This window comes from Alosa pseudoharengus, unplaced genomic scaffold (assembly GCF_046254945.1).
Source record: "Alosa pseudoharengus isolate Yale_2024_CS ecotype anadromous, Long Island Sound unplaced genomic scaffold, YU_APseudo_1.1 YU_APseudo_1.1_scf_16, whole genome shotgun sequence".
Lineage (NCBI taxonomy): Eukaryota > Metazoa > Chordata > Actinopteri > Clupeiformes > Clupeidae > Alosa > Alosa pseudoharengus.
The window spans coordinates 32,802,488-32,826,850 of NW_027468630.1; the positions used below are offsets into that span (position 1 = coordinate 32,802,488).

General features: G+C 45.0%; 1 protein-coding gene across 2 annotated transcripts in view; it reads left to right on the forward strand.

Moving 5' to 3' along the window:
* The window catches only part of homer2 (homer scaffold protein 2), a 28,811-nt gene extending 5,822 nt beyond the window's left edge, over window positions 1-22,989 (forward strand). For both annotated transcript variants that reach the window (XM_076287751.1, XM_076287750.1), the window contains exons 2-9: window positions 3,720-3,876; window positions 11,688-11,819; window positions 11,976-12,068; window positions 16,166-16,305; window positions 16,707-16,863; window positions 17,195-17,305; window positions 19,172-19,252; window positions 20,837-22,989. In XM_076287751.1, the coding sequence (XP_076143866.1) occupies window positions 3,720-3,876; window positions 11,688-11,819; window positions 11,976-12,068; window positions 16,166-16,305; window positions 16,707-16,863; window positions 17,195-17,305; window positions 19,172-19,252; window positions 20,837-21,025 (1,060 nt within the window). In that variant the 3' untranslated portion in view covers window positions 21,026-22,989. The remainder of the gene's footprint in view (window positions 1-3,719; window positions 3,877-11,687; window positions 11,820-11,975; window positions 12,069-16,165; window positions 16,306-16,706; window positions 16,864-17,194; window positions 17,306-19,171; window positions 19,253-20,836) is intronic.
* The last annotated feature ends 1,374 nt before the right edge of the window (window positions 22,990-24,363 follow it).

A 24,363-nucleotide genomic window follows, 5' to 3' on the forward strand; every position in this document is an offset into this window, starting at 1 on the left:
GGAATATTGTCAAGTGTGTGACTTTCTTAAAAATGTTTTGTTAGTGAACAGTTAGAAATAATAAATAACCCTTTAGAGTCATTTCAAATCTGAATACGACTTCATGATAGCTGCAGCTATAAACCCAAATATTATGTCTGAAAGGAGACTGATATCTTTATTTATATTCCTTGTGGCATGCATTTGCGTCAAACTCGACTAAACAGAAATACACATGAGCTCATATGAGCCATCTACTTCCCTTCTGTTTCCATTTCTGGGGCAAGGTGAGTTTTTGGGATCCATTTAAAAGCTCTGAATACATGCCCCAGTGGACCCCAGACTTTTATGACTCATGTTGCCACTCCTGTCCCTCAGACTAGAATGTTATGTCATCAAGAAAATGCTTTTTAGGCAAACTTGGGAGGGAACTAAGTAAGCCTAAAAAATTGAACACATTCTAGAGATGCCAAGGTCAGTCATGCATCACATGATCATACCAGTCTCCGCAGAGGTATCCAGCACACTCCCTATCACCGCTTGTGACGCTCGGTGAGCTCTGTAAAAAGGGGAACGGGTCAAGAGCATTACCCTTGCATTTCATGACATTTAACATGTATGTGTTCATTTGTTGAACAGCAGCCAATCATAAGTGAGAGAATTCGAGAGGCTCAGCAGAATTATCCTGGTTGGTTGAAGCTCCCCAGTGTTTTGTTCTCCCTCGCCGATGAGCTGAAGGCTCGAGTCCATCAGAGTACTCCCACCCACCGGTGAATTATTCAAATCCAACAGCACCGGTTGTGAGGGGACTGAGATGGTAGACTGCCAGACAATCTATCGTCAGGGTTATTGTCAGTCATTTTATTTTGAAGAGTGTCCAAAAGAAGTGAAATCTCTGTGTTTAAATGCCACCTGAGATTAGGTTGGAGATTGTCACCTGAGATTAGGTTGGAGATGGTCATTGTTGAATGGCCTTGGCCATTCATTAGCTGCAAGAGCTTTTGCTTGTCTTGAGTCACACACAGAAAACAAAGAACAGCATTTTGTCCTCGCAGAGCATATAGCACATTTCAGGTCCCTCTGTAGAATAGATTTTTGGCAAGATGCTGTCCTGTTTATGTGAAGCCAGAGCATGAATACTTTTGCCATCTGTCTCATAAGAAAGCAGGTGACCTTGTATTTCCCTATCCTTTAGAGCGCAGCACCTAGACTGCATTTTATTGTAGTAGTCAAACATGCAGTGCCTGTAATCAAAATGACACTGGAAAACTATCTCAAATCTCAACACCACTACAAGCAATTCATATAAGGGTGGTTATTTCAAGTGCTCGTGAGGACATTTTATATTCTTTCCGAAATGTTGCCCTTGAGCATCAATCAGGCAGCCTCCTGATTGCTGGGAAATCAACACTGCATGTGGTCGCTTTGTTGATTGGGTTTGAATGGCATCTACACGGTGGCCACTGTGTGACTGGAGCAGGCGCTGTCAGGCAGCCAGGCAGTGAATGAACAGTTGAGTCTTGTCTGGTCGTGGGATTTTTTGATAAACTGTCACTGTCATTTGCACCAAGGGTTTTATTGCCAAAGCAGATTATGACATGAGATTAGAGTTAATTCTTTGGGAATAAAATGTATTGGGGAAAGTATTCATTTATTTCAGGCATGGCTTAGTATGATTAGCTTACCGACTTGCGGTAAAATAATTTTGGGGATTTTAAGGCTTTCATGATAGATTTTGTGTATTGTATTCTACCTTCCAAACTAGTCAAATCCAAACCAAAGAAATAGAGACCCTGTTCAACAAAAATAAATCCCAAAATTTTGAGGGAATAGAAAGTTGACTCTGCAAACTTTCAAACAGTCGCCTCTTGCCGTATGTTTTTGCTGTCTCTTGTAAGCCTTGCGGGGGAGAAGTGAAGATGTTGTCTCTGAGCCTGTGCAACCGAAGCCTTCTTGTATCCCAAAGCAGGCACAGTTGACACAAATCTTGTGTGAGGTTTGCTCGCTGGTTTGCGGGGGTGTAGTTATTCCTGCTCACTGGTAAATGAAGAGTTTATGCAGAGCAGGATGTTCAGGAGGAGTCACATGTCCGCACCAATACTTTGGGCTTGGATGAGGGAAGTTTCGCATTCCCTGTAATGTGGCTCCTTGTCACTGGGATTTGGCTCAAGCTGATCAAAGCCCCCTTCTAAAGGCTCCTTAAATGCCTGCCTTAAATAATCCAGCTCCACTTTCCAAACCCACACTTTTCTTGCTGACATGTAGTGTTGTACTGTATGTATGTGTATGTATGTATTAGGCATGCACTAAATGAATACAGATTTTATGCAAGCCTGTGTGTCTGAATGATAGTGCCTAACAGTTACACTGTTCTTAACTGTAAATAATATCTGCTGTAATCTACAGCATGTAGCAGCATGTTTAACATGTGCATGTTTATGCAACAAGGTCATATTCAAAAAGCAAAAAAGAAAGCTTGCTTTTGTCATCAGAATAATAGTCAAATGGAAGCCTATCCTTGTGGAGCTGTATCTGTGACCTTGTGTTGTGGCTGTGGCTGTGTTTGTGAGCTCGGCCTGTGTTAGCCTGAGGTGCAGGTCTGTCCCTTGCACACGCGGATGACTCCCTGCAGCGTGAGTGCTTGAGCGTTGCGTGTTAAGCCAGTGTTGACTAAGAACAAAGCGTCCATCGGGACTGGAGCTGCGCCGTTGTGCGGAGCTCGTCGGAAATCAAAGCAACAATGTCAGGTGCATAGAATGCTCGCCAGAGGCTGTTGGACCCATATGTGCTAAAAAGCCAGCATCCTATAAGCAGACCCAGGCCCTTTTTTCAATATTCTGACTGACCTCTGTTGCATTCCAATTTGCGATAATGTCTTCATTCATCCAAACAATGCAACAATTGCTGAAGGGCATCACTGCAAATCCGACCCGACAACAAATCCCAGCACAGTTGCTGTTTGTTTGGGTGGAAATGAAACCATTAGGTCCATTACTTTTCAATTTGCCATGTTAAGTAGCATGCGTCATTTGGATCCACCTAAGCAGCATCAAAACATCATTACGTATAATGGCTCCACACCGGAAGCCTATCTATTCATGTCCACTGTATTGTGATTCAGGGTTCAGCGCGGAGTGAGTCCCACGTGGTGCTTTCAGCAGCACCACAGATGCCCTGTCTCTAAGGGCTCCTTCTTTCTTGTCAGCAGCTGTATTATACATATTAAGTGTGTGGTCAGCACAATGGCCTTTGCTGGCCTCCAGAAGATGCTCTATTCCCCCAGAGCCCCACAGCCATGTTGTTCACTCAAAAGCCTGGACAGGTGACGTTTGTGTACGATGTATTTAAAAACCAGACTTACCCATGGGGTGGCTGGCGTCATCCATGGCTGTTGTTGTTAACGTGTTCCCGAGCCTGCACTGTTGACCAGAGGATAAAAAAAGGTGCTGATGTGTTAATAGCTCTGGTTTGCCGTGCAGGATTAGGAGTCGTATTATATTATCACTGGCTTGCAGACTGTGTTTTCTGGGAGGGCCTGTCATCTCGCTGAAATGGGAGATGTGGGGAAGGTGTAAAGACTCACTGTTTATCAGCATCTCAGTAGGGAGATGTTTTTGTATCCAGAGAGAGGGAGAAAACAATAAAGGTGTTGCTTTTGTTCCCGCTGTTCCGTATTTGTTGGAATTCTTCCTGCTCACTCACTCTGTTTTGTTTTTGTTTGTCTTCTTGCTGATCTGCAGGGAACAGCCGATCTTCACCACCAGGGCTCATGTCTTCCAAATCGACCCCACCACCAAGAAGAACTGGGTCCCGGCCAGCAAGCAGGCCGTCACCGTCTCCTACTTCTATGACAGCACGCGGAACAGCTACCGCATCATCAGCGTGGACGGTTCCAAGGTGAGCGCCCACGGGAACAGGATTCGGATGGAGCCGAATCAAATGGTGTTTCATATAACCCCCCCACCACACACACACACACCCCCACATGATGTCAGCCTGCTGCTGGGAAGCGCAGCCCTGACTCCCCCAGATGTAGCTAGCTGGAGAGAAGTGGGGAATATTGATTAGCATCAGGTAGATTCCCAGGGTTGCCCAACTCTGCTCTTTGCTCTGCTGTTATCGTGAGGTAGGGAGTCTCATATAATCACTGCTGCAACTGACCACACTGTTAAGGTGGATTAGTGTCTTTGTTGTGTTGTGCTTGATTATCAAAGTGTTGGGCTGCAAATTAGACCGCAAATTCCCAGTAAGTCAGGCATCGGTGCTTAACAAGTTAGTCCAGATTGCTTCCCCCAAGGAGCCCAGTGAAGTTGATGATGTGTCAGCTACTTTGTTGAGGAATGTGGGGTAAGTCTGTCCATGTCCCTTCTGACTGACTCTAGTGGCGTCACCTACCCACCACCCCCCGAGAGCGGCCCTTTAAAGGACATGTGGAGCAGGCGCGCCGCTGTGACACGCAGCCAACAGCCTCACCCGGCGTGGCTAAATTAAGACCAGTTCACATTTCCTCACCACTGTGTGAATACCAGCAGGCCAAACGGCTGCAGAGGCCCGGCCACTCAAAGACACGATCAACTGCACAGGAGTCGGTCAGGCTTGATCCATAAAAACGAACAAGGCGAGCACTTAAAAGTGGTATTAGTGCTGTTAATTCCAATAGTCTCACAGGACCGTCCAGATATTACAACCCTGCACCCCACCTCCCCCTGCCGCTCCCCCTCCCCCTCCCCTCACAAGCTTTTGCCTATCTCTCCCCCTCGCCACTCGCCAGAGCTTTATGTTGTGCGTTTCCATGGAGATTAGTGGCCTCCTGGCTGCGGGGCTGTTTGATTACACCAAGATCCTCGTGTCACAGTCAGTCGGCATGACTGATAGTGGAGCTCAGAGTTCAGAGCTGTCCCAGCAGGCCTGTGTGTGTGTGTGTGTGTGTGTGTGTGTGTGTGTGTGTGTGTGTGTGTGTGTGTGTGTGTGTGTGTGTGTGTGTGTGTGTGTGTGTGTGTGTGTGTGTGTGTGTGTGTGTGTGTGTGTGTGTGTGTGTGTGTGTGTGTGTGTGTGTGTGTGTGTGTGTGTGTGTGTGTGTGTGTGTGTGTGTGTGTGTGTGTGTGTGTGTGTGTGTGGGTAACGCTGTCCAGGCGAGGCGGAGAGAGCAGTAGCCTGCCCTGCTACTGGCTTTGTGTTCCTGTCTCAGAGCCAGCACAGATGGGTGACAATTTAATTCCCATTATTATTCATAAAGAAGAATACAGACTGTGACAATTTGTGTCACTGATGAATATTGTACCTCGCTTGACATATAGTTTAGATGTCTCAAATGTTCACCTGTTTGCAGCCATTGAGGACTTGCATTCCTATCATAACTGCAGTGCACCTGGTAAACATCAATATTACTCATGTCCAAAGGTGACTTGGCAGTCAGCGAAAGGCCACAATCACAAGTAGACTGTCAAGTCACTTCAAGTTTTATTATGGCTCTGATTCAAGAACCGCTGTGGCCAGAAGCTCACACTCTGGCTGCTCCACAGAATCACTGATGGAGTTTAATGGCCACCTGTTTATCATCGGCAGTTACACTGTATTTGTATACATCACTTTAAATGTTCATATTGCAGTCAGGATTATCTGAGACAATCAAGCATGTAGAACAGTAAGCCATCCACTGAGCTGTGCTTTAAGGGGAGAGTGGTCTTTAGAGTGCTGAAAGGAGGGAGTTATCATTGTGCTGGTGTTAATTCAGTTTAGGTGCCTGGCCCATTCTTCTGAGAGGAGGTGCTTAATTGCATTAAGAGCAGTAAACTGAGACATCTGCATTATGTTACACCCCCACCTTTACGTGGCCCTTTAGGGGTTAACAAAAACCCACCACTGACCCCAAATCCTAATAAATATCAGGAACACCTTTTAAAATGTACCCAACCAGTGGGATTTATTACATGAAGATAATCCATAACAAAACACTACATAGACATGACACAAAGTCAAAGACAAGACAAAATCCTAGGCTGAGAGGCAGCAAGACAGCCAGCAGTCCCCACACCAAAAGCCTCTCCTCAGGAACTGGATCCTGGAGCCATTAACTCCCAATAATAAAGGCAATTATCTGCGGCACACCTGAGCAGAGGTAGAGAGGGGAGAGAACAGGGACAAACAGCACTGGGAACACATGCAGCCGTAACAATTACATCAGGCATCTTTGAGCTCAGCGTGGCCTTGGAAGTCTGAAAATGCCATTGTGTGTGTCTGTTTGTGTCTCTGTGTGTGTACAGTATGTGTCACATATCTTTTGTGATTAATTACTTTGTATGAGGTAGGTTAATCATCAATGTTTACATTTGCTTATTTTCATGGTTTATACTTTCTCAAAGAAATTAAGTCAGATTGTTGCCATATAGTGATCAGATTTTTCATATTTCATATATTTTATATTTTGGGGGGCCTTTTGCCTTTACTCAGATAGAACAGATAGAAGAGTGACAGGAAGCGAGTGGGGAGGTGTGGGAGTGGGTGGGATCGGGTAACAGCTGCGTGTCGAACCTGAACCTAAACCCGTGGGCACTTGGACCCAAATGTGGTATGGACGCTGCCGCTCCTTGTGCCACAGGATCCCCCTCAAAAAAATCTGTTTCACCTTCAGTAAGGTTTTCCCAAGTCAAATATTCCAAGGAAGCTGGGATAATATGTGAAACCAAAGTCATTTAAACAAATAAAAAACAAAAGTGCAGTCCTTGCAATACTGTTGTATTGTAAAAGAAGTGTGCTATTCCCTACATTAAGTGGAGTGACAGAGAATGATATCATGGCGTATGTTTTCTGTCAGCCCATGGCTCGTCTGTCTGCTCCGCCAGGCTGGCATCTGGCAGGCAAGGAAGAGGGCCTCTCGCTGTGCGTGTAATCTTTCACAACTTGGAAGCTTGCCTGCTCTAGATAATCCTGCCTTGGGTTCCACACCAAGAAACACCTGTTTGTGCCGTACTTCCACTTCAAATGTGCTGCTTTCATTTTTTGTGTTTTTATATATTACGAATCAGGCAGAAAAGTGGCTGGTTTAAACATTTTGTTGGCTTGAAGGAGAAGAAGCTTACACTCAATAGGCTCCCCACTCTCCATCTGGTATCAAATTACACTCAGTGCATAAGTCATTCAACTCAACAGAGTGGGGGTGTGTGCTCTCTGGCTCTCCACGTCACCTCTCAGAAGGAAAATATTTAAATGGGCTCTAATCCCCCATATAAAAAACTCCTGGCACATTGTCTGTGTTCTGGACTCGGGGAGGGTTTTTTGTGGCGACACTGTCAGGTGAGTGGCCATCACTGATTCCCCGGAGTCAGCTGACTGGTCTGAACTAGGAGGATGTCCGGGCCATTGCTCGTGCGTGACCTTGCCGCCTTCGCTATCTGATCCCAGTTCTGTCCCTCTGGGCAGTGGCGTATACTGCCCTACAGCTGGCCCTGTCAATAACTCGCATTGACGCTGGGTAATGCCAACATTGCATTCACACACTATACCACCCGACCCCACCACCCCCGTGGCCCACTTATGACAGGACATCTGTCTCCACAGCCCCCACTCCACACTCTGGACAAGGTTTCAATTCAAGTTCCCTAGTTAAATAAAGAAGTCCCAGCATATTAGCACTAGGTTTAAGTATACACGTAATGTACATATTAATATATGAATTGTATCAAATGGATATCTTGTGTGACTTTCTTGTCAGTCTTCACTGTTAAAAACCCTGGTCAATAAAAAGAATACATGTATGATCTTGTCAGTGTCGAAACCTGATGGTTTTGTCAAGGCAGAGGAAGCTTCAGTAACATGTCTGATGTCGCAGCTCTCAGCGGCGAATGTTTCCGTGTGGTCATGTGATCCTCTCAGCTGCTGTCATGGTGAGGGTGATGAGGCGTTGAGTCATCTGGGCTGAGTGGCGTTGCGGACTGTGCCTGTGAGCTAAAGACATAAGCATGACTGCAGTGGGTGGCAGTTTGAAAAGACTTTCTCTAGTGCCCTTGTTTGATGTTGCCAAGCCTCCACATTCAATCCTCACGGGAGGAATATTAATGCCGCTGACACAAACCATAATTCTTATACTTATGACATGTAATGCATTCTGTACATTTCAAAGTGTTTGTATTTATAAACACTCAACTCCCTTCCAGATACCCTCCCTCCCCCTCAGAAAATGTCTAATAATGACTGGATATCTGTTAGATTATTGGAGGGCTACTGATTTTTGGGACAGAACTTTTTTTCTGTTTTGTACTTCTTTCCAGTTTCCACCATCAATGTCTGCTCACTCACTCACTCACGTACACACACACACACACACACACACACACACACACACACATACACACACTTGCAGCTGCATCCCAGAAGCTTTTAAAAGATTATAGTGGAGAGCTGTGCGCAAGTCAGAGTGTGTGGAGAAAGCGGATAAGGATATCGAGGCTTTGGTGGTCGTGCTGGTGCGGAGTGGATTATATCCCAGACTCCGAGTCAGCCCTGTTGATTATCCTATTATACACCACAGGATGGGGAGATGCTGTCAGGATCAACGGAAGCATCATCTCCAACAGCTCTTCCTGTTTGTATGGGTGTGTGCATGGCTGTCATCAGCGCTGATGCATCACATGGTTGTGGTGATAACCACAGCCACAGCTATTATGATATTTGTACACAGATGTAACCTAAGCTCCCCAGATAAATCAGAATGCATACCCAGATGTGCATTTACTATAGTCACACAACCTGTCATCGAGAATGCATGCATCGCATCAGGAAACATCTCGCTGCTTCATTTTATGTCTGACAATTGGCCCAAATGACATCAGACACATTTTAGGAACAGCCCCAGGGTTTGCTTTGCCATTATCTCTCAACAACAACAACAACTTGTTTAGAGAAAACAAAACTCTTGATGCTTTGCATTGCTGGATTTCCTGCGCTTTTCTCCGGGCCCATTAGGAGCTCGGCTCTCCGGCGTTGTGTAAGGGCTGATTCATCCAGTGGAGTGTGGAGCTGCAGCCACGCCGCTCTCTGACAGCCTCCCGTTTAACGGAGCGGAGCGGGGAGACGCCGAGCTGTGCCGCCCGCCACACGCCAGGGCTGATGGAGAGCTCTGGAGGAGCTGCCACTAATTTGTCCCCTCAAATCCTCATTTCACATGCACACCTAATGTTGCCATGAGACAAAGGATGAAGCGCAATTAAACCGTCGTGTCACTTAATTTGCGGCGATTTCGAGGTGTAGGGGTGTGCGTGCGTGCGTGCGTGCGTACGCACGCAGTCAGTAGCATATAAGTCTGCTGTTCACATGGTTTATGTGTATAGGTGTAGGTAGTGTTAATGGGTTTTTGATCTGCTCCCTCAAGGACCCTCAAACCATTCTCTCGCCGCTTGCATATGATTTGAAGGAAGGGTGCCTTTGTGATGAAGCAGGCATGCATAAAGAACTTTAATAACAAACACTTAGAAATCCTGAACTAGTTTAATGATTATCATGGCAGTTGTATAATTTTTTTCACTCCATTTCTAATATAAACTCCGTTCCTCCGTTCCTGTGGTAGTTTTGGGTCGTTTAAGAGGGGTCTAAAGACATTCCTATTCAACATATACTTAGTTGTTTAAGCGCTTACGTGTTATGGTTTGTATAATGTTGTTTTATTTTAATTGGGCTGTTAATTAATTTGACATTATTGTTTATTATTAATGTAGTCTTAGCATGTCATTGTTTTTATATTATTGATTGAATGGACATTATTGTTTTATTATTGCCTTTCCCCTTTTTTTTCCATTGCTTTTTTATTAGACTATTGATTGAATTGATATTATTGTGTACTATAACTATTCTCCTTACTATATTTGACCTACATTCTAATCTGTTCCCTGTTCCATTTTTAAATATTATTATGTTGTTTTGTATTTATGTGTTGCTTTGGACAAAGGCGTCTGCCAAATCCATAACCATAACCATAAACTCTACAAGATATTATTCAATTTAATCATCTTCTGCTCACAAAGGTAAAAACTCTATGTTCAAAGAGAGACATTCTAAGCTTAATATTTTTAATCTATGGATTGTTGAGATTTGTAGTTATATGTATTGTATGTATATGTCATATAAGCCATAGTAAACGTTTTATCAGAGCTGCTATGTCATGTCTGTTTATTCTTAATCTAAATGAATATTTGAGATTAAACAGCTCCTGTAAGATTCTGCCGAGATGTAATTTTAGACTCTAGAGGGAATAGAAAGCTCTGAAGCGGGGTCTAGGAGAAACGCGCAAGATTAGTCTGTTTTTAATCAGAAGCTTGATGGTCAGAGCCGCTGTCCTCTGTGATCTTAAATGAATAGATAGATAAAATAGACCAGACAGAGGAGATGGATTTATGAGCACACAATTCAGCCCTCGGTCTGCTCCAGTCTTACCCTACTCTGGTACATATTAGATTATTTAATTATTGCTAATTATGGTAATTAAACCCAATATGGAAAACCAATAGCTATTACTAGTATTTTGTGGATTTCTGGTCCCTTTTACAAGGAAATGAGGTAGTATAAGACCCTTTCAAGAGAGTTCCATTATCAGCATCATAGTTGGCCCCACAAGACTTCCTTTTTAACATTCCATATGTTATCTTAATGCAGAGGAAGTAGATTGGGGCCCAAATAGAACGTTCAAGCATTGTTTTTGTTTTTATTGTTGAAAGGGTCCATACAGTCCCATTGAGGACAGCATTAACGTGCACTGTTGTGATGGGGAAAGGTTTTGCCAGTAAAATAGCGTATTGTTGAAGTGAAGCCCTAATGACAGAGATGTCTGAGGATGGAGCCAGCCTCTGCACTGGCCTGATTCCTCACTTCCTGTGAGCAGAGTTGTGATTAGGCAGTAGCCTAGCTGGGGAGTCTGCTGCTTTAAATTACTGAGGAGAAATCGCATTTGACAGACATTAACGGGCGGCCTCTTGTCTCCTGTTCAGTCACGGTTACGATGGAGTGGGTCGGGGGAAGGGGGGACTTGAGGGTGGTGTGGTGGTGGTCATGGCTTAGGTCAGTGTTCAGCTCGGTCCAGACGGATCAGACAAACACAGGGTTGTAGGGCACAAAAGCAGATTGTTCCCTGGTCAGATGAGTGTGTGTTCAGCGCAGGGCCACAGCTGAGCCAGTCTGCCTGTGTCATCATCACTGCACCATCACATACTTCTCTAGGTGATGGATGACTGAGGTTGGGCCCAACTTGTTAGACCAGCCGTCCTTCATAGGCTGTAAATATGCCCCTATAGGGTGAAGCACAGAGGATAAGAGTCCTCTAGCATTCTTGGAATACCTAATGTTTGGTAAAAACAGAATTTCAAAGCATTAAGTGCACTTTCCTTTTACAACTTCTCAATCACTTTACTTGCTTTTCCTGCAGACTTGCATTGCTTTCTTTTGTGCATCTAAAACCATTATGGCTTTGGGCTCAGAATGTATAAAGGTTTGTTTTTTTTCGATCAGGTCAAACCTGAGCAGTATTTAGGCTCTTGATTTGTAATTGTATTCAAAAATGCAACTCATACATTTTTGTAGACCTGCTGCCATTACTCTAGACAGAGCTATGAAGTCATTATGTGAATACATAATTCACATAATTCGTTTTATCATGACATAACTCTTCAGGACTATCCCCATTAGTTCAGTTAAACTGACTCTTTTTTTGCCCTCTTCAACAGGTAATAATTAATAGCACAATCACACCCAACATGACCTTCACTAAGACCTCCCAGAAGTTTGGCCAGTGGGCGGACAGCAGGGCTAACACCGTGTTTGGACTGGGATTCGCATCAGAACAGCAACTCACAAAGGTCAGTCAAGGTCCCAAGGCCAGTGATCTAATGCATCAGGGGTCCAATTACTCCTAAGAATTTAAATGCTCTACTTACCAAGCTCATTGTGCTGTCAGTATAAATGAAAAATTGTTTGAATGAGGAACTATTCTTTTATTTATTTTTTGTCAACAGTTTGCAGAGAAATTTCAGGAGGTAAAAGAGGCTGCAAAACTTGCCAGAGACAAGTCTCAGGAAAAGATGGAGACCTCCAGTAACCATTCCCAGGTCAGTCTCTGCAGATGGCAAGACTACCAGATTACACTGAGGCCTTCATTCCCCCATCTGCCCTGATGTGTGGTGTGCAATCTCATATCTAGTGTTGTGTAATAGAGCACGCTTCTCATTATATGTAACAAATTAATGGATTTTTCCCATGCACAGTGTGATTCAGAGAAAATGTAATCAAAGCATTGATGGACCCTTTAGCTACTTTATACACACACACACACACACACACTCACACACACACCAAGTGTCCTAAGTGTATACCATGCCAGCGAAAATTGACTCCAATTCTCACCATGACATAACAGCTCTGATGTGCCATGTGTATCCAGTTTGTGAGCCCAGGCATGAGCAAGGTTACGGAGGAGTGATTAGTGGCGCTGCTCAGCTAACCAAAGGTGAAGGGTCACTCCTCGTACACCAGGAGCTGGTATGCAAATTAACCTCCCAAACCTGAAAACAGCTATGTGTAAATAAGACTAATTTGCCAGTCTTGGTACGAGACCAATGCAATCTTGTCTCTAGGCTATTGCCCAATTGACAAGTTGACTTCAGGGTTGAAGTGCTCTGATTAGATTCCAGTGTAGCTTGGATATTAGAGACATTTTGTCTGATATTTTCCAGCTCCTGCAGAAATAAAAAAATAATCTCAGCATAGACAGACGTCTCAGAAGTTGGTCTCTTTTTCATCAGCGTTTGTAGCCTACATCTTGCAACAACTGAAAGGTGTATTTGCCTTTTATTATTTAACAGCTGTGTCAAATCTGGGGATTTATATTAGTCACACACGGTTATATTGCTACATGAGGGAGGATATCTCACCTTGGAAACTGTACAGACATGGCATTGACACAAGTATGACATGAAGATTTTTAGTCAATGAGCCACATTTTGACTACATTGGACAGCAAAGTGTGCTTTATACAACATATATCAATTAAATTAAATTCAGTTTATTTGCCAGACTCATGTCCAAAAGCTACGCAAGACAGAACAGATAAAGACAAACAAAACAAAACAAGCAGACAAACAAGAAGAAAAACAAATACATCAATTAAAATACATACAGACATTTCAGCCAATGCACTCTCAGACTGGATGTGTACCTGGAGCAGCTCACAGATGGATTTGAGAGTGCCACCATGATACTGTTGGTGGACTCATCCAGACGTTGCATGAACTTAAACATCAAATTTCTTAAAAGTGCTTTCAGTGTGCTTATTCCTGCAGATACCAACATCTGACTAGCACTCCCTCCTCTGGGAACCTTGAGTAAAATTCGCATTGCATCATTGTAGGCAACTTGTAACTTCTGCATGCTGGATTTTTTGTAAGAAGACCGATGGGCAGTATAGAGTGGTGTGCAGTAAGCTTTGAACAGAGCCACTTTAACTTGACTGGAACAGTAGCTAAACTTACGTGCTATGGTGTTTGCCTGTGCATATAACTTACAACACTGTCTGTATATGTCATCATCATCATTCATATCATCTGTAATAAAATGACCAAGGTATTTAATCTTTTTGCAGACCTCAAGACAATTATTGGCTAGTTTGAACACAGGGAAATTAAGCCATTTATCCTGTTTCGTTCTGCATATTAAAACAGCACTTTTGCTGGAATTATATTTTATGTCAAATTCCACACCATAGTCAGAGCATATATTAAGAAGCTCCTGCTGCCCAGCACTACTTGGACTAAGAGTTACAAGGTCATATGCATATATAAGATGATTCACCAGCATGCCACCAATTGAATCCAAACTGATTATCCAGGGAAGAGATATACCCACTCACTCTGTCAATGAGGATTCTTTCCATTACTTTGGATAAGATACTGGCCAATGCTATAGGTCTATAATTATCCAGGCAACCAACTTTTCCAGCTTTGTCCTTGATAACTGGGACAAGCAGAATAGATAGCATTGAATCTGGTAGTATGCCATGGATCATCAAACCAGTAAAGTTGATTGCTAGGAGGGGAGCAAGCCTGAGACTGGTATTTTTCAGATGCTCTGCAGTTATTGGGTCCATACTACATGCTTTGTTAGGTAATTTCCATATGGCATCAAATACCTCATGTGTCAGTATACTTATTGATTCATCACTGATAGCAGAGTCCTCCACATATGGATCATGTTTTAAACAGTTAAAGAGGGAGCTATAGTGCTGTCTCCATAGTTCAGCAACATTATCTTCTCCGGAGACTCCTTCAACAGTACAAGGAAGGGAAGATTTACAGTTATTGAGGGACCTCACCTCCTTCCAAAAGTCAGTGATATTGTTGCTCATCAATTTACTGGCCATAGAGTCAGCCCTCATGGCTTGCTCATTTCTAGATATTAAACGAACAGCATACTTATATCTGGCATTGGAAAGTTTTTTATTCTCAAGCTCAGGGCCTTGCCTAGGTCTCCCAGCCAGGGCCCAAAGCTTGTAAGCTTCCCGAGCTTCAGTATGATATGGAGCCACATGCTCATTCCATCCTGGTCTAATATTATACGCCCTGTTTCTCCTGTGTTTTTGAAGAGGTTTGCCACCCTCAAACAGAACAGCCACAACATTATCATACATGGCACATAGGTTACTCTTGTGTTCCTCAATCTGACAGTTAACATCCTTACACAGAATAGCTTCTCTGGGCAGATAAACATTACTCAGATACTGGTCTGTGTTAGTATAATAAGCCAATAAATCCTCTTTAGAAAGAGTTGACCAGTCTAATTTAGTACTCACATTACCATTTATAGCATTGTTGTTGCTGGCTGTAGATGGTACTTCTTCAATGTTAATTGTGAGGGCCAAAGGTATATGGTCTGTTAGTGTGACCCATTACTTAATACCCATATTCTCTATGGCTGCATGTCCATCAGCTGTACTAAAATAATAGTCAAGCCATGATGTTGAGTGCCAGGCTTCACTTATGTATGTATAACTGTCTGCAGGCAACAGTACTCTACTTGATAGAGTGAAGTTATTATCTTCACTAAAGCAGGTCAGACACTTAGCAAATAGTGAGTTGATGTCAGCATTTATATCCCCAACAACATATACACAGCAAATGCTATTGTCTTGGATAAAAGCATTAATAAAAGCCAGTCTATTGAGATAATAAACCTCATTCTCACTAGACTCAAATGGAGTATAAACAATTTAAAATGACAAATTTATTACATTTTTGAGAATATTGTATACCAATACACCAGTCAACATCAAGCCTGATCGGCTTTATCACAGCATCAATCTTTTTGTCCCAGAGCACAGCCTTGCTAAGATCAGTCGTTGACTCTCCCACTCCAAGAAAGTTTTCATTAAGAGTGTTCTCTAGATCTTGTTTAGCAATAAAAGTCTCTTGCAAACATAAAATGTCACATTCTGCGAGCAAACTGTCCACCACAGAACGTCAAGCTTTATCCCCTGCACTCTGACCCAGACGCAGGCCACAGCAGTTGTAGGACAGTACACGAATTTACATTTTCATGCCGACGGGTTGACACCAGAGGGCCCATTTGCCTCTCTTTCAGACGGCACACAACGTAATCCAACAACACTGGCTTTGCGTGGCTCATAATAACGCCTTATTAGAGCTCCTTCAGGCCAGTATGTGAATTGTAAATATTTATCAAATATTTATGAATCTTAGTTTGGTTGTATGTAACTAGTACATATTTCAAACCTGTACAACCTACGAGACCAGTTGTGATGTATTTGGCAGTGAAATGCCACCTGTGCTATTTTAGCACCCAGAAAACACTCTTCTAGTGGTCTAACCTACTTCTGCCCAGTCTGGGCCCTCACATTCATCATTCCAAATGCTCATGCCAAAGAAATGAGAACCATGGGTCTCCTGAATGTTTGAGTAAAGGCAACATTCTCAAGTATTCTCACTCTTTTGTTCTCTTAAAGCAGCTCCTCTGAGGAGGTTTGGAGGGGAGGAAGTGTAGAATAGTGGTACCATAATCCCATTCTTTCTTATCCCCTCTCTCTGTCTCTCTCTCTGTCTCTCTCTCTGTCTCTCTCTCTCTCTCTCTGATGTGATGTGATGAGATGGAGGATATTTTTGCATTCTTGTCACCACCTCTCTCTCTGCTCTGACAGGAGTCTGGTCGGGAGACTCCCTCATCCACACAGGCTTCCAGTGTCAACGGCACCGACGACGAGAAGATCTCTCATGGGGGCCCGGAGACAGCACTACTCCAGAGCGAGAACGACCGACTAAAGACTGCCGTGGAGCAAAGGTACGCCTGACATGGCGCTTTTATCACAGTTCCCCATGGTGTCCGAGGTGACCACTGAGTCGTTGTTGTTGTTTTTTTCATCTTCTGTGGTGGCCTTCTGTAGGCTTGCTGTAGCCAGGCCATCAACACCTTGACAAAGACGTGCTATTCAGCTCCATGGGCAACCCTCCACAGGGAGCTCAGACATGTCTGTTTACCTCCCTGTTCCATGCACAGTTCCTCTAGTCACCATGTCCTTTGAGAAAAAAATAAATGTGTGTGTGTGTGTGTGTGTGTGTGTGTGTGTAGAGGGGGGGGGACTGGATACGATAGAATGTCTTGTATGCCAGACACCGCTAGAAGTATGTCTGAAGTAGCCAATCCATGTCTCATATTCATGTTGTTGTTTCACTGTCTTTCAGTAATACTAATGCCAAGAAGTGGGAGACTGAACTACAGACCTTGAAGGAGAGCAATGCCCGTCTGGTTGACTCACTGCAAGAGTCCAATACTAATATTGAGACGTGGAAAAAACAACTGGCCACCTGCAAGGAAGAAGGTGATCAGCTCAGGAGCAAGGTAGCGTATGGTAACTGGACATGGCCAGTTAGCACCACAGTAGCTGTGTCACGGACAAAAGGAAAGTTGAAAAGCTGTTAACTTTAAAGTTTACAACCTTTCTTAACCCAGTTAAACTCTGTATCCCCTATATGTGTGTGTGCCTGTGCGCTTATGTACTATGATGTTGTCACATGAGGGTTACTCAGCGTTTGTCCTTGTAGTTGGAAAACACATGGACAACACAAGCAGTCTTGTGACTCAGACTGTAGAGGACAGTTTTCTGCATTGAGCAATATTGTTTGGGGGTTGTTGGCTGTGATTAACGTGCTGAACGGCCATCTGCTCCCAGATCACAGAGCTGGAGGCCCAGTGTAAGGAGGCCAACCAGGAGAAGGAGAGGAATGCCCAGCTCGCACTCCGAGTACAGGAGCTGGAGGCCGAGCTGCAGGACAAAGAACAGGTGAGATCACACCCAGCACACACACACACACACACACACACACACACGCCCTCAAACACACACACACACACACACGCCCTCAAACCCTGCTGGTGGAAAAACTAGTTCACTGGCTGGTCAACAGGAAGCTGGCCTCATTTCCACCAGTCATGCCTAACCCCAGTCAGTCTCCATTGACACTGTCGTCACCTGCCGACACCTGACAGCCTGTGCTGAGCTGCACCCTGAGCTATGCGTCAGGGTGGAATTAGCCCTGCTGGCGGCCAGGTCAGACTGACTGGCCACAACTGGCTCCTCCTCCCTCCCCCAGCAGCAGGTTCACCCAGGGAGCAGTGGGGCGGCCCATGGGACCCGGGGCCAGCGGGGAGGTGCTGCCAGCGGCCTCATATGTCCCCCCAGGGCCCCACAGCAGTGTTTACTTACCATGAGGAAATGATACGCGCCGCTCAGCTTGTTGCCTTTGAAGGCAGAGTGTGTCTGATTAGCTGATTTCCTTTGCTGAGCATTGAAAAAACACTTTGCTTGACATAATAATAGTGTTTTCATTTTTTCGGTGTTATTATTATTTTGTACAAATTGCCCTTGCAAAGCTATTATGGGCTGTGCTTCTCAAAAAGGTGATGTGAGACATGTTTACTCGGTGAGAGGATCACAGGGATTTTAAAATACACACACAGCCAACTCTGCTTCTCTGGATCAGCGTGTGCTCATGTTTAGTGTCAGTAATGGAGGGAAGACAAAGAGAGAGTGTGTGGAGTGAAGAGTTTGCACTGCCATCAGTGGTCCCATATCGACTCGGTGCTCCTCCCACACCATCCCAGGCTGGGGGACACGGGGGGATATTCAGGTCTCGCAGCACTGCCGCGCCTGCTAGCTGTAATTAAGCCTGAGAACATTGCGGAAGGGCCAAATCCTGACCTGTGCTTGTTAATGGCTAACCGCTCTCCTGCCTGCAGACAAGTATTTCATTAGCATTGACGTTTGCGCTCGGCGCTGTTGTCTTTTTCCTGCCTCCCCTCCCCTCCCCGCTGGCGTGTCAGCGAGGGTCCCCTCTGCGGGGGCCGGCAGGCGGTTAATGTGGCATTCAGCGCTGGAGGATCAGATGGAGGCAGCTGCAGCCTGCCTGACGCACAGCTTGGGTCCTGACACACACCCCTCTCCACTGCACCAGCAGAGCCCAGCCCTAGTGAAAAGAGGATTTAGACCAACATCCAAAGTAGTGGGGCTGCCTTTTGAAAATGTGTGAGGAAGACGGTGCCCATAATGTGAAGCCCCCCCCCCCCCCTTTGATGTTCCTGGAAGACATTTTAGTCAAAGCGGGGCCATGTTTTTACCAGCCAGCGTTGACAGCCATGTTGCCCTGGGCTTTGAGTGACGGCGTCTCTGTGAGTGCATGTCAGCGTCGGCCCCTGGGCCGGGTGGCAGTGGCAGGGCCGTCTCCTCCGCGGCTCCCCCACAGTGGGTTGCCCCCATGCGCCTGCCTCGCATGAAAGTTTCATGGCGCCGTGTCACGCAGTCACAGTGAGTGACGTGCGGTTAAATGTGCGCTGTCTCCACCCGCCGGCATGCTGTGTGTAAGCACTATACTTCTCCAGCCTCTCTTTGTCATGACTGCATGAAAATTTGATGGTTCATTTTTTATTGGTGCTCACACTCCTCCGTGCCCCCTGCACACACAGCCCCACAGTTATTTATTTAATCTCATGTCATGTCTTCCATGCTGGAAATTCTCCAGATCTATTTCTTGGAGTCCCTGAAGTGGAGCTAGCATGATGCTGGGCGTTGACGTGTGTGTGTGTGTGTGTGTGTGTGTGTGTGTCTTTGTCTGTGTCTGTGTGTGTGTGTGTGTCTGTGTCTTTCTTTCAGGAGCTGGAGAACCTGCGAAAGCAAGCCGAGATTATCCCACAGCTCATGGCTGAATGTGAGAGCATCACTGGAAAATTACAGGTACACATCATCGAGCGCGTTATATGGTCCTAATGTGTTCTGTTGCACAATGGACATGATGAGGCGAGTGGCATGGGTGACGTTTAAGGGAATCACTTCAGGCATATTGCATAAAGAAACCACAGTCCTCTAGCAGCATGCCATGATGATGATTGTGTTCTGGGTGGTGAATGACATTCTTTTCTTTTTGGTACATTGCAAACTGGTTCCACAAGCCAGAGAGTTTAGCACCACTTTGGCCATGGTGATGGTTCATTCTTGAACACCTAAGTACTTAATGACATCTTTGTGTCTGTTTCTATTTACACACCTCCTTCAGCCTGTCTGTGTGATTATTGTCATTCATTCAGTTTCTATTGTCTTTGGAAACAGGATGGAAATTGTTAGTCCTCTCAGGTCTAATTCTTCTGTCTCTCTCAGTACACTAAAAATATCCCTGTTTTCTATGCATGCAAACGCTAATTAAATCACAGAGTGAGAGGTGATGACTATTAGTGACAGCGTTCCATATAGTAGCCCTGCGTGCTCCCTGGCCCTACATGAGATCCTGGAGCTGGAGCGTGTGAGATGAGTGTTCCATTTGGTCATCAGGATTGTAGCACGGCAAGAGCCCCCCACCCCACCCCCACCCTTTTACCCAGAGACAGCAGGAGCACCTGTTTATGTTGCCCTCAGCACATGTTCATTTTATTCGAATGAGTGCATGTAGCACCACAGACATGTATGGAATAATTTCAGGGGCATCTTGCATTATGATAACAACGTTGTGTTATCTCACTAAATCTCTTCTACGGGAAGCACGCCTGTGATTTGGCTGTAGGCAAAAGGCTGGCTCCCAAATGTCAACGGAATCAGAATTGTGCTCATCAACAGTAACGGCTCCACTATCAGACATTTGCATGCCGTCATGGATTGTTGACATTTGTTCTACTCCACCCCCTATAGATAGTTTGTTTCCGTTTAGCTTCTAACACAAGCGTTCCCTGGTTGTCACCCAAATGTAAGCTGAATGCAGTGGCTCTTTATATACTAATTTACACAATGTAATTTTATACACTCAACATTTAACTCAACTGTAAAAACACGGTGGTATGTATGTAAAGGTTTATAACATCAGTGAAGCTCAATGCAGGGAGGGTCCTTGTTTCTGTGAAACCAGTATGATCTAAACGGCAGGCCTCAGGCCATGAGCAGCTGCACAGTGACTGAGTATCTCCACACCCTTATCACAACAGCAATCATGCCCTAGAAAAGATGCCGTCACGCAGGCACCACACACACTACGCCCAGCTGAAACGCAGCAAACCTAACCACTTTAGATTGAGCCTATTTAGAGATGGGATCCTATGAGTAGGTTCAGGTTTCAGGGGTCAGCTGTAGATATTCCGCAGGGCGCTAAACAAGTTTAGCCCTCCCACTGCTGCCTCCAGGACCAGAATAAATGTCAAGATGGACCCTGTGACCATAATTTGACCCTATTTTTGCCGGGGAGGTGGTGTGAACTTCACTCGAGTGCTCTACATTCTGGCACAGTTGGCCAATGGTACTAATGTATGTATTATTTTTCCACTCTTTTATTTCTAGGCTGCCGAAACGGCAAATAAAGAGCTGTCTGAGAAGATGGTCATCCTCCAAAGCGATGTTGATGAAAGCCAACAAAAGCAAGGGAACATGAAGGGAGAGCTGAAGAAGTTCATGGATGTTTTGGAGGGCAAAATCGACGAGCTGCACGAGGTCAGGCAGGGCCTGTCCAAACTGGGCCTTGACAACTAGGAAATCCGCTTTGTGCCGACGCCACTATGGGAAACACCGAAGATGGGAAGTTGTCAGCATTGATAACCACGGTACCATGTCCCAAGTGGATTCCACTTCTAATGGAGAACAATCACAATAATAAATGAAAAAGTAACAGCTATAAAACAATGGCCATGAGGAAGAGGGAGAGCGCCACGACCCAGAATGCTCCTGCTGATAAGTGTGCATTGCATCTTTATTCTGAGACGTGGCACAGTCCTGCAAAGTGGCTTCGATGCCATATCTTCTAGGGTTAAAGGGTGGAGGGTTCTGTCGGTCTGTCAATCTATCGGTCTGTCTGTCTGTCTGTCTGTCAGTCAGTCTGCCTGCCTGCCTGTCATGTCTTGCTGTGACATCTGTGCGCCACAGTCCACGCTCCTAGACCAGATGTGGAGGTGCAAAGGGTTTCTCAAAGGGCTAACGGTGAGATAGAGTAGACGACTAGCTTCATTCATGTAAGTAATAATAGATCACAATTACACTGGTCCTCGAGTACGTATGAGGGGTGAAACCGTAACCTGTACGCGTCGGTTTCACAAATGATCTCAGGTTGTTTTGAGGGGACAGTTTGGTCATTCGATATGCACATACATGAACGGCAGTGTCACAAAAGTGCCTCAGCTTGGAGTACCTCTAAGCTGGCAAAGCTCTCTGGAGCTTCCCAAAGCCAGAGCGTCGAGGATTAAATTAATAACCACTTTGATATTTCTATGAAAGCAGAGTCTAACAGGCTCCTGGAGTAGTTTACCTCTGTTTACGAAGGTACTAGCTCATCTAGGGAGTCATTTGTAGAGCCAGTGAGACTGGAGAGCAGTTGATGAAAGCTGAGCACATCCCATGGATGTTGTGGCACGCAGACTTGCATGAGACCTGCCTCAGTAAGATCAAACAGTGCATTAAGAAATGCAGGTGCCTGGTCGGCTAAAGTGTATGTGCATAATAATCAAGGGAGCTCTTGTTCATTCTCAGTAGAATTGGGAAAAATACAGTACCTACCAGTTACCCCAAAACTATGCTAGGAAACCCATTTGTTTGAATGCTAAATTCAGAGGATTTTTGCATGTGGTGGTGCCGATTTCATCCATTTTAAGAAGAAATGTCCGTCTTTCACTTTGTAGTTTATGTAATGGATGTGCTTCCCATACTTCAATCTCTCTCTTTCTCTTTTGTATGATGGTGTGTTTGGGCTCAAGGGATGTGCTATTGCTGCTAGACTTTGGGGATTACATGGAAAGTGTACATCTTCAACCGGAGTTGGGTCAGGTCTGTAATACAGTCCAATGCTGCAACTCAGTTTCCAAACTGTGCTGGTGCCTATAGATTCAGTTTGACTCTTTCTAGCAGCAAACTAGCATATGAAAACAATGTCCTTATGTTATTGATAAGTTGAGATACACTTGTTTTTTTTTTTTTGTTTTTTTTTGGGTGCCGACTTTATATGGAATTATGTGTTTTCAAGGGATGGTGATGTCACATGTTCTCTGTGTCTTTTCCAAACTTAAAATGTGAAACTTGCCTTTCTAACAACAGCCACATTCTTCTGTTTGCTAGCTGTGACTGTTGGGAATGGAACAAACATCTCATTATAGACTCGCTGTTGGGAAATGTTGCTGTAAATGTTCAGTTGTAAGTCACTGTTGGAGTTCACCCCGCATGGTGTTCTCTCCAGAGTGGACTCTCCCATCCCAGGCCGGCCCTCATCTGGGTGTCATCTGGCCCAGACTCACTCCAGAGGCTGACGCCTGGGGGACGCCACACCAAGTACATCCACACACTGAAGAGACCTCCCAAGTGAGGGAAGGAATCCTTGCTAAATAGAATACTGAGAACACTTGACCTTTTTTCCTCCTGAGACAATTGACTCCTTTTCACTTTTTGTGATTTTCTGAACGAAGTTGTACCATATAGAGTTGATAACTGTTCAAATATAGTTTAACTACAAATGGGGCGTTCATGTGTGTTTTCTTGAAAGAATCATTTGAAACCACTTCTCATGTTCTCATTCATATGCATCAAGCTACTGAGTAGGTATTGCAGTAACCACATTTCAGTTCATATTTACTCATACCAACAGCTTTTGTGTAACATTCTGTAATGCAAAGCATTGTGGGAGACTACCCACAGCCAGTGTGAGACTGATGCGGCACTAGCGGCTTGCGAGGGGTGGTAGGTTCAGCGTAGGTAACAGGAGAAGTGGGAGTGAAGTCAGCGCCAGTCTCCCACATCCCTCCATCCCTCAGTGCAAACGGCTGCAGCAACCACACAGGAGGACACGTTGCCGTGGCAACTTGATCCCACACACTCCTCGTATTGATTCAGCCGTCTTTGTGAGGGGGCTAATGTAAACGGCTGGGAGTGAGGGAGTGGGAGAGCTGGAAGTGTGAGTGCGTGCGTAATCCTGGCACGTGACGCTCAAAAGTGATGTCTTCTTCTGTGCACAGCCACCACCTGGTCCCTGAGGTGGCCAATAAAAACAGCATGAGGAGAATGATAAGTACCAATAAACTTTAGAGAGACTGACACCCACACACAGGTGTAGCTACTTCTGCAATAGAAAAGGCTGGACCGTTTCCTGCAGTAAAATGCCTATGGTCTAAACTGTCATTGCACAGAACAATGAAGAGTTTGCTATTTTGTAATCTTCATTTTTTTATGTCGTCTTTTGTCACTGGTGTTTGTGCCGTCTTTTGTCACCAGACGTAGGCTACACCAGTGACTTATCTCCCTGTCTGCTGTAGTATCTCAGTCCGCAGTGTGATCGGCGATGAGTGGGCGAGTTGGGGGAAACATAATTAAGAGTGTTGCTGCGATATAACCATAGGCTACCACTCTGGAGCAATCCTGTTGCCATAGTAACACCATTTGCCAGGAACCGGCGCTGCCCTGGCGTTTTTTCCTGGTGCCTGCGGTGTTCTCCTCCCCAGGTGTCCCCACCCTGTCCCCCCAGGCACCAGCATGTCACCGGCACACACCGCTGACAAAGGAAAGTGTGCCTGCAGGCTAGAGAGAAGACACCCTCAGAAAAACAGGTAGTAACCTCCTTGCAGGTCACGTCTAGACAAAATCCATGGCTGGAGCTGAATCATCTCTAAGGTTCCAGCACGGATTTTCTCAACACCAGTTTGTTGCGTTCTTCTGTTGTGTCCCCGGCTTTGTCAAATATCAAGTGGGAGTCTTTGCGTTTTGATGTTTACAGAGCTCAATCAGAAATCAGGTTGAAGACATTTTTTTAATTGGCTTTTACCACTTTTAACAATGTTGACTTGCCTGTAATGTGCTTAAAGAAGTCATATGGCCTTGGCGTATAAGGCTTGAAA